The sequence below is a fragment of the Diospyros lotus genome, chromosome 9 (genome assembly GCF_014633365.1).
Source record: "Diospyros lotus cultivar Yz01 chromosome 9, ASM1463336v1, whole genome shotgun sequence".
Classification (NCBI taxonomy): Eukaryota; Viridiplantae; Streptophyta; class Magnoliopsida; order Ericales; family Ebenaceae; genus Diospyros; species Diospyros lotus.
In genome coordinates, this window is record NC_068346.1 from 9699437 (window position 1) to 9710163 (window position 10727).

General features: G+C 38.4%; 1 protein-coding gene across 1 annotated transcript; it reads left to right on the forward strand.

Moving 5' to 3' along the window:
- The first annotated feature begins 672 nt into the window (after window positions 1-672).
- On the forward strand, window positions 673-4339 carry LOC127810494 (auxin efflux carrier component 3-like). The gene is made up of 6 exons (XM_052350010.1): window positions 673-2257; window positions 2374-2677; window positions 2787-2872; window positions 3316-3473; window positions 3637-3713; window positions 3817-4339. Exons 1-6 carry the CDS (start codon window positions 1000-1002, stop codon window positions 3881-3883), a joined length of 1950 nt encoding a protein of 649 aa, XP_052205970.1. The 5' UTR covers window positions 673-999; the 3' UTR covers window positions 3884-4339.
- The last annotated feature ends 6388 nt before the right edge of the window (window positions 4340-10727 follow it).

The window sequence follows — 10727 nt, forward strand, 5'->3', positions numbered from 1 at the left end:
TCTACAAGAGCAAAAAAGAAAGGAGGGAGGGAGAGAGAGAGAGAGAGAGAAAAAGATGGGGGCCAGGAAAATCCACGTCAACAGTTTGCCACTTTACTCATCACAGGTCACCTGCAGTTTAGATATTTACTAAGGTTAAAGACCTAAATATCTAAGCTCAGATAGGTTCAGTTCGATTATTTTCTTACTTAACTTAATTATATTGATTAATGCATGTGTAATTCCAGTACTTCTATATTTTAATCACGTACAAGGATTAATATAAAATATATTTGTGACGTTGTTATGTTAATCCCTAGCTTGTTTTTTAATTATTATAAATCAAATTAATTAAAAATATTTAGTATTAAAATTGAGTAAATATGTGTGATTAGAGTGTAGTGGCGGGTGAGTTGGTTTGAAAGTTAAACGCCCTACTAAAATTAAGGTTTTATAGTTAAGTTTGATGGATAAAAAGAACTAATAATGATAATAATAATAATAATAATATTAAAAGTAATTACTCAATTTTTGAAAGAATAATTAATGTGGTGGAATTAGTAAATGATTGGTGTAAATATAATAATAATGTGAATGAAACATCTCTCAAAATTTCACTTGCCCTTTTATTTTATCTGGAAAAAGCAAAAGGTCGAGCCCAAGCCTATATATATATATGTGTATATATATATGGCCTCAAGCTACAAGCTCCTGTAATTTGGCTTTCCTATCTTCTCCTCTCTCTCTCTCTAAGCTTGTGTTTTTCTCTCTCTAGCTCCAGGTCCTCTTTGGATTCGATCTGCAGAAACAGAAGCTGAAGGTGAAGAAGAAGCACTGATCCAGGACTTGGGGCAGAGAAGCAGAAATCCTTTCAGTTAGTTTTATAACGAACTTTTTCCCCATTTTGCCCCTCTATCCTCTTCCAATTTTCGCTTCCATGCCACTGATCCTCCAGCGCTTCCAGATCTGAGAGCAGAATCAAATTAATTACTCCTCTTCCGAACAAATCCGCCGGAAAAAATGATCACCTGGAAAGATTTGTACACAGTCTTGACGGCCGTGATTCCCCTCTACGTGGCCATGATCTTGGCCTACGGCTCCGTCCGTTGGTGGAAGATTTTCAGCCCCGACCAGTGCTCAGGAATCAACCGCTTCGTCGCGATTTTCGCCGTTCCTCTACTCTCCTTCCACTTCATCTCCACGAACGATCCCTACTCCATGAATTTCCGCTTCATCGCGGCCGATACGCTCCAGAAGATTATAATGCTCGTCGTTCTGAGTCTCTGGACAAATTTCACGAAGAACGGGAGCTTGGAGTGGATGATCACGATTTTTTCTCTTTCCACGCTGCCGAATACTCTGGTCATGGGGATTCCGTTGCTGATCGCCATGTATGGTAAGTACTCCGGCAACCTGATGGTTCAGGTGGTGGTTTTGCAGTGTATAATCTGGTACACTCTACTTCTCTTCCTCTTCGAGTACCGAGGCGCGAAAATTCTGATAATGGAGCAGTTTCCGGAAACCGCGGCGTCAATTGTCTCCTTCAAGGTCGAGTCAGACGTTGTCTCCCTAGACGGCCACGACTTCCTCGAGACCGACGCTGAGATCGGCGACGACGGTAAGCTTCACGTGACGGTGAGAAAATCGAACGCGTCAAGGCGCTCGTTCTCGGCATTGACTCCCCGGCCGTCTAATCTCACCGGAGCAGAAATATACAGCTTGAGCTCATCGAGAAATCCGACTCCAAGAGGCTCGAACTTCAACCACTCCGACTTCTACTCCATGATGGGGTTTCCCGGCGGGAGACTCTCCAATTTCGGTCCGGCGGACATGTACTCAGTGCAGTCTTCTCGAGGTCCGACTCCGAGACCGTCGAATTTCGAGGAAAACTGCATTCCAGGAGCTCAGATTATGAGCTCCCCGAGGTTCGGCTTTTTCCCAGGGACGACTCCGGCCTCATCGTACCCGGCGCCAAATCCGGAAATCGCTTCCGTCGTCACCAAGCAGGCTAAAAATTCACAACCTCAGCCGCAGTCGCAACCACAACCACAGCCGCAGCAGCAGATACCTACTCAGAGCAAAGCCAACAACCACGACGCCAAGGAGCTGCACATGTTCGTGTGGAGCTCCAGTGCATCGCCGGTGTCAGAGGGCGGCGGGCTCCATGTGTTCGGCAGCGCCGACTTCGGCGCAGCGGACCAATCCGGGCGGTCCGATCATGGCGCCAAGGAAATCCGGATGTTGGTCGCTGATCACCCCCAAAATGGGGAAACAAAAGGTAAGCCATTCACGTCACTATATTATTTAATTCATTCCCATCCGAACTTCAAATTTCATGCTCTTCCAAATTAAATTTTGTTTTAATTGTAAATTTGTAATTCTTTATCTTAAAAGCTCTCGCCGGAGCTGAGGACTTCGGCGGCGAGGACTTCAGCTTTGGCGACGCCGGCGGGGAGAAAGGAGGAGAGGAGGATGGAGAGAAGGAGGGACCCACCGGCCTATCCAAGCTGGCTTCCAGCTCCACCGCCGAGCTACACCCAAAAGCTGCCGGAGTCCACGACCCAGCTGCCGGAAAACAGATGCCTCCGGCGAGCGTAATGACTCGTCTGATCTTGATCATGGTTTGGCGCAAGCTCATCCGAAACCCCAACACCTACTCCAGCCTCATAGGCCTTATTTGGTCTCTCATCTCATTCCGGTAACCATATATAATCAAGATTTTCGACTCATTTTGGTCTTATGCATGGTTTTATTTTATATTTTGATTGAGCAGTTTATTAATTAATCGATTTTGTTTCAAATTGCAGATGGGATATTAGTATGCCTGCAATAGTAAAGGGGTCAATTTCCATTCTATCAGATGCTGGTCTTGGAATGGCCATGTTCAGCTTAGGTGAGTAGTAACGTCTCAATTTCTACCAAATCTTGGCCTTAATGCAATTAGCTTGACCTTAATAATTTCCTCAATCAATGGGTTTTCTGGGATTTTGAATTCATGCATCATTTTATATAAATATCTTGTTAAAAAATTATGAGCGATGGCATTTTCCATATATATGGATGAGCATTCAAGATTTGAGTCATCCAAGATATTATGCCATTTTGATCACACCTCGCAAGAAATAAGGGAAAACCACCCCGTCTGGTGGCGGGATTGACCAGCCGACAAGGTGGGGCCGGAGCACGGTGTCGCTAGGCGGTCCCAAATCGGTGGTCACAGGTTTAGGGTAGATGCCAGAAGGGTACAAAGTAGAAAAGGTAGTCGGGAAATTCAATTAAACTGGTTTGGTCGTTGGCTTACATTTGCATCTTCATTTCCATTTTTTTGAATGAAAGGCCTGTTTATGGCTCTCCAACCCAAGATTATCGCCTGCGGCAACTCTGTCGCCTCCTTCGCCATGGCCGTCAGGTTCCTCACCGGACCCGCCGTTATGGCTGCCGCTTCCATTGCCGTCGGCCTCCGCGGAACCCTCCTCCACGTCGCTATTGTCCAGGTACCCCTTCTCCTAATTATTTGTACTGATATTCTCCATTTTTCGAGTTTGTACCAACTAAACTCATTAAATACTTATGATACCTCATAAATCATGTAAATCAAATTCATTTCACCTATTCTGCTTCGGTGAAAAGCTAAATGGGATATTCCTATCCTGACAGGCCGCACTGCCGCAAGGGATTGTTCCCTTTGTCTTCGCCAAGGAATATAACGTTCATCCGGCAATCCTCAGCACAGCGTAAGTGAAATTAAACATGGTGGCCATGGCCGTGATTGATTATTCCAGTTCAAAGTTCAAATCAATCAAATCTGGGTGGTTTTTGTTTGTTTTTCGTTTCCAGGGTAATCTTCGGGATGCTGATTGCTCTGCCCATCACTCTAGTGTACTACATTCTCCTGGGATTGTGAACAATACTGTCAGGGCAAAAATTGATCAAGTATATGCTACTAACCATACGATGCCGTTTTGTGAAGGCTCTTGGGGCATTTGGATATTGAAGCCAGCGTATTTTGACAGAAAGAGTCCCTAAAATACGAGGATCCATGTAGAAATCTGTTCAAGGGTGGGGTGGGGGACAGAGGAGAGGAAAAGAGGGGCAGATAAAGACAAAAGTAGCTTTGTTATTTTGTAGTTTCTCTTCTGAGGAAAAAAAAAAAAAAAAATTGAATTTGGGCTTGCTTTGTAAAGAAAGTTTCACTTGATAATTCATCGACCTTCGCCCATTGGTGTGACAAAATTAAGACCAACTTGTGGAGTCATGGAGTAGAGAGCAGAGTGATCATTGAGAGGGATGGATCAATATATTCCTTCAAAATTTGTTCTTAAAAATAGAAATCAAAATGAGTCTTGTTTGTTGTTTTGCTTTTCCTGACTGACATATTTCAACTTAAAATCTGATAATCTTTTATGTAAAATTATGATGAGAATGATTGATAAAAGAGACACCCATAATTCGTGACGGAATTTGTGGATGTATTGGACGAAAAGTCCATTTTATTTTTGTATTAAGACTCAATTCAATAAATTTATTATGTAAAAAATAGAAAAAATAAACTTTTCATCCCTTTAAACCAAAAATTAGATTTGAATTTTATGATTGATTACCATTATTATTATTATTCTTAATAAAGCTGCTAAGGTAGCATCAACTTTTCGCTTTTTTAGCTTTGAAAAGGAGGAAGGGGAGGAGGGAGAGAGAGGGGCTCAGAGAGATCACATCATCTTTGAGAGTTGTGGCTGCCTTTTAATTTGACAGAAAGAAATAACTATTGGAGTGAATGATAAGACAATGGGAGGGGGGGGGAGGGGGGGGGGGGTGGAGTGGAAGTGGGAGAAAGCAGCTTTTATCAGTCAAAAAAGTGCTTAATTTCCCTTGATTTCTTAAGCCCCCAACCCCACACCCTAACTCTCTGCCCTACAGCTCTACTCTTCACTCTTCAGAATCCTCGCTCTTTAAAAGTCGTCGCCCCTGGTGGGTCACACCCAAACAATCAAAAACTACTTTGCTCCAGTCAAACATGAATTGATACACATTTCGGCTTCAAATGTTTTTGTGAAATGAGTTAACAATATTGTTGTTGAGACAAGAGTTGAAAACATCATTGATTAGCAATTTTTTTCTTTATATATTGTTTCAAAAATTATCTTTTAATGTGTTAATCTAAGTCAAATACATATTTTTATCTATCTACTTTCAAGTTTTTTTTATATGATTACTTAAACCCCAACACTATACATTTTTTAATTAATTGCACATCTCAATTAGATTATGCAATACACGTGCGCTAAAATATCCAAATTATCCCTCTCACACATGCAAATGACCACCATCCCTGTCAGAGTTTCTTCCTTAGTGGTCGGGGACGAAACAAAAAAGATGATCGGTGACAAATACGGATGATGGAAGAGAAAGTGTGGCAAAGATAGTGGCTAGCAACGAGCCTAGATGGGTAGTATGGCAAGATAAGAAACAACTAGTGACAAGGAATAGGAGATGGTCGATGGACAAGTATAAAGAGGATGGAGGAGAAGATGCAGGCTAACTACTATGAGGAAAGGTGTATTGGCCATCGTCGATTAGACAACGTGAAGAGATGAAGGCATCGATTGTGGCAGAAGACAAAAAGGCGAAGACATAGACAATGGCAAAAGTTGCAAAGGTTGTGGGTGGTGGCAAAAGGCAAACAAGTTGACAATCTGTACACTTTCTACCACCGGCAATGCCTTTGTCTCTTCATCTTCTGCCACCACCAATGCCTTCATCTTCCATTTTTCCTACCTAATGATGGTTTCTGTACCTTCCACCATAGTCGTCACCCTACACCTTTTCCTTAATATTTTGTATTTGTTGTCAACCACCTTTCTTTCTTATCTTGTCGTCGATTACTTCTTGTCTCGCCATACTACTAATCTACTTGCCAACAACCATTTCTACCACACATTTTTCTCCATTCTCTATATTTGTCGTTGACAACCTCCCTTAGTCTCGTCGTCAGCCACTAAAAGAAGAAGATGTGTTGAAAATGATTGTCGTTTGCACGTGTGAGAGGTAATTTGATCATTTCAGTATGCATGTGTTATATGATCTAATTAAGGTGTGTAATTGACTAAAAAATATATAATATAATAATGTAATTAAAATAATAAAAATTTTAAATAATTAAATATAAAAAATATAAAGATAAAAATATCCCAAAACAACGGGAACAAGGATTGATCGGATAAAATGAATTAGAAGTGTATTTAATGGCATGAATGTTTGGTTGTCGCTGCCTTAATAAAATTTTATTTGTATATAATTATCTTTCATTTTTTTATTAAAAAAGTGAGTCTGTAATCACTACTCTCACATACCCGAAAAAGAAAGGGAATGCATTGGAGGTGCCACTTCAGCACGTGGCACCTGCAACAATAGAGTGATCATGAATCATCATCATCATCTTACAAATTAAACTACTTAAAAAATTATCATTTATTCCAAAATAATATGTACTACCACAAATTTTTGATATTTTTTTCTTCTTTCTACTCATAGTACTACTAAAACAAGAGCCACATATTCTCACGGGCATGTGCAAAAGTATTTAAATTTTTATATAAAGTATTAGAATTTGAATTAGTGTAATAATTTGAAAAATAAATTTATTGTTGGAAGACAATATTTAGCTCAAAGACACTAATAATGTTAAAAGCCAAGTTCCGTATGAATTGTATCGAATGTTTCAGTATAAGTGTATATAGATTGTGTTTACATTTGAATTTATTTGAAAGTGTATAAGAGGGAAAGATCACTCATTTTTAAGGATTAGTCGGACAAAACTAAAACACCCTAAGTGAATAAGAAAAAAACAAGAGACATTCAATTGTTATTTTTATATTTTTTATATTTAAATACTATGAAATAATATCAAAACATATCTTGAAATTATTGTCTTTTCGTAGTTTTTCTGTGCTCATGTTCTTGATTTTGTAAAGGAAGATAAATCATAAGATGTGTTTTGAGAAAATTATAGTTCAAGCACACGATTCACTAAAATAATACTTATATATCATGACTCGTTTTTTGCTATTCAAATTATGTCACCGGGCAATGCCAAAACATATCTTAATAGAGCTTTAATGAGTAATATATTATATTATTTATCGGCTAGAGAATGTATGGTTAAATCAATTCGCCCGCAACGGACATCCAATTCGCCCCGAATGGGCCGATTCGGACTCCCGATTCCAGGCCATTAAATCATCGTGCATAAAAAGGAAAACAAAGAAACCAACAAAAAGAAAATGCGCGGGAGAAAGCGATTGGTGGATAGAGACCCGACCCGGGTACGCTGCTGGGGCGACTACGGATTCACATGGGTTTGTAGGGAGATGGCAACAAGGGAGTCTTTTCCCTCTGGGAAGGGATAGGGGGGACCACGCGCACGTATGTCCACGCGCCTGTCTGGGGGCCGTAGATCGAGACGCAATCGCGATCGCACGGCGTTGACTGGCTCCTTCCTCCATGCGCCTCCGCGAGACGCCGCCCTGATGAGTCCTTGTTAATCTATCATCGAAAATGAAGCATTGGGTTGCTTTGATTTTTGTTTAATTTAATTTGTTTTTGGATACCATGCAGATGCAGATGCAGATGCAGATGCAGTTGTCAATTGTCATTGGAAATAAAAAGTTAAACGTGTCATTTGAGATGTGGCAATACAAATTTATTAAGCCGAGTCTGGTTAAAATATTAATTAAATAATTAAAAGAGATTTATAATTTATTAATTAAAATATTATAAAATCATATATACCTTTATAATAGAAATGCCTATATTATTTATATTTGACAATCTAAAATTTATCCGACACAAACAAATTGAGAGACAAGAAAAGACAGAGTGAGATCCACACATCCACCTCTATATTAGCTAGCATCAAGTGCAGCAACAAATCATCTCTCCTCTTATAATAATATAAATTTTCATTATAAAAGCAAAATTCTAACTCTAAAGTAGAACAAATCCCTAGAACTACTTTAATAATTATACAAATTGTGATACAAATATAAACCAATATTGGAGTGTCAATTCTTCTTCTTGCTTTGAGAAATTAAAGATCAACAAGCTTAGAATGAATCAATAGTGAGCTCACCCAATAAAGGTATAACCAAAACCCAAATTTCTCAATTCTCAAGAAAGATTTCTCATTCTCCAAAATTTCAATATTGGATTGTCACTACTACTTTTAATAATTATATAAATAATGTCATAAATTCACTATGTGAATCATTAAATTTCAAATAATTTATTTTTCGTATACAACTTTTAATACATCTTTGTAAGAAAAATTATATTTCATACACAAAAGGCAATGATCGCCTTAAATATATTTCTGTTGGGAGTTCAAAATTAAAATATGAAGCAATTTTTATAACTTTTAAATACTTATAAAAAGTATTAAAAGTGGAATTAGATTACTGAAGCCATATTAAAAGTCTCCATTCTTAAACCTTTAAATTCTAAGTCCTAACGTTTTAGTTTTTATTTTAAAAGTAGAATATGCATATTAAAAAATATTTTACATCTCACTCGTTAATTAAATAAATATATTTTTATAAAATTATTTTAAAATAATTTAAAAATGGAATAACCCATCAGCCCCCATCCGGGTTAGCTCATTAATGCTTGCGAGTTGCAAGCCCAACCTGGCTTAATTACTCTAGGCGATCGAGCTTATGGGTTAAGCTGCACCCTAAGTGTGGCTAACAGATACAACCCAAGCTCGATTTGTTCTATGAACAAGCCATTTTGGCGTGGCTTAATTGGTTTGTTTATAACAGGGCAAAACAAGGTGTCATTTGTCAAGTTTCAAAATGTGCTTTAATGATTCTGCTAAAGTATATATAGTTTCTTTCACTTAATTAGATAGAAGGCCCCACTTTTTCTTCTTGGTAAATGCCTTAAATTTTTTCAGTGACACATGATCTGTGCGTGGTTGGAAATAATAACTTTCTATAATTAAAAGGGTCCGTTAGATGAAAATCCTTAAAGCAACTTAGACAGCTTTCACATGTATATTATAAGGATCATGCAGTGAACACAACTTTTGATCCAACTATATATTCCTCAACAACTTCACCTTATGTATTACACTTCCTTCCACAGACAAGGTAGCAACATGAATGACTTCTTCTTGACATTTATACATGCATATGTATATATACACGCGCACACAAACATTGAATTAAAAATATTTTGGGTATACATGTATATATATCAGGAGAAAAATCGTTCTTTCTTATCCTTTTCCAAGCAATATATTCATGTCTCTATCTCTTTGTTCTGCATCTGAATGTATTGAAGCCACTTCACCTCACTCCACTACTGCTATTGCTTGGACCCTCCTCCAGAAAATAACCTCCAGATTTGGCCTGCTTTACAGAGACACTGGTCCCTTTCAATCTGTCACCATTATGTCATAATTTGTTTCGCTACAATTCTCTCTCTCTCTCTCTCTCTCTATATATATATATATATAGATATATATGTATGTATGTATATGTATATGCATATATATAACCAACTGTGCTCAGAAAATGTTGGCTAGCTAGCTACTTATTCCTATCGTCTTCTTAAATGTATATATATTTCAGGAAATATGTATATATACACATGTATTTCTGTACAAGCAGCATCCAAATCATGACATTCTTAAGCAGCCATCCCCTTGCGCATATAGATGTAGCCAAAGCATAATTCTTCCAAGTTGGAAAGTTACAGCTTTAAAACCGATCGAATTAATTTTTGGCTCTCTCGTCTTCTTCACAGGTCATCATCATCGATCCATTTGACATTATCGACCCTTTGATTTATTTCTTACTTGAAATTGATCTTCACAGAGTAGTTTTCAAAATCGTTTATCACGGAATGAGTTGAAAATGATGGTTTTATTATATCATAAGTACCGTAGTCGTACAAACAAGGGATACAATAATGAGTTACATGGATCGATTGTTATGTATATACACATTTTCTACTACCAAGATAGGCAACAAGGACAACCGTGCGATCCAGAGATCTTCACTTCACATCACATGGCGTGGATCGATCGAGTCATGTAGGGATAGGTGGCAAATGTGGTGTGGACCGATTGGCCGGAAAGTAGATGATGGTACAGTGGAGACAATCACAGGCATCCAAAGCTCTGTTGGGGGGGGGGGGGGGGAGGAGGGGGTCCATGGTCATGTGGGTGCCATACCAGGGTCATGTGGTGTTAGGGTTTGGAAAACAGTGATGGAGGCCAAACATATGCATGCATGGTGTGTGTATTATTGAGGGAGAGAAAGATTTGGAGGGGATAGGATCCAACTTACAAGGTAGGGACCCTTCATTTTGAGGGTCATCAATTGTTTTGGCTGCTGGCTGCGTGGACTTTCCTGGTTATTACTTACAATACATGAATTCTCTATTTTATCATGATCGGGAGAAGGTCGTATTTGTTTGCGTATTTATATAATATATATATTTTTTATTTTCATTTTTATCATAAGAGACTGTTTTCACAATGTTAACCCTTGATCTTCCAATTATAAAAGTACAATCTTATTGTAATTATTACTAAAATTCACCCTTTTGCATATCTAGGTAGACCCATTTCTTATAAATTAAATTTTATTAGGGCCCTACAGTTTTGTGAGTTTGAAAAAGTTAGTCCCCACAGTGTTCACATAGTGGGAAAATGCATGCTTAAAATTTCTTTGTGGAAACTTTCT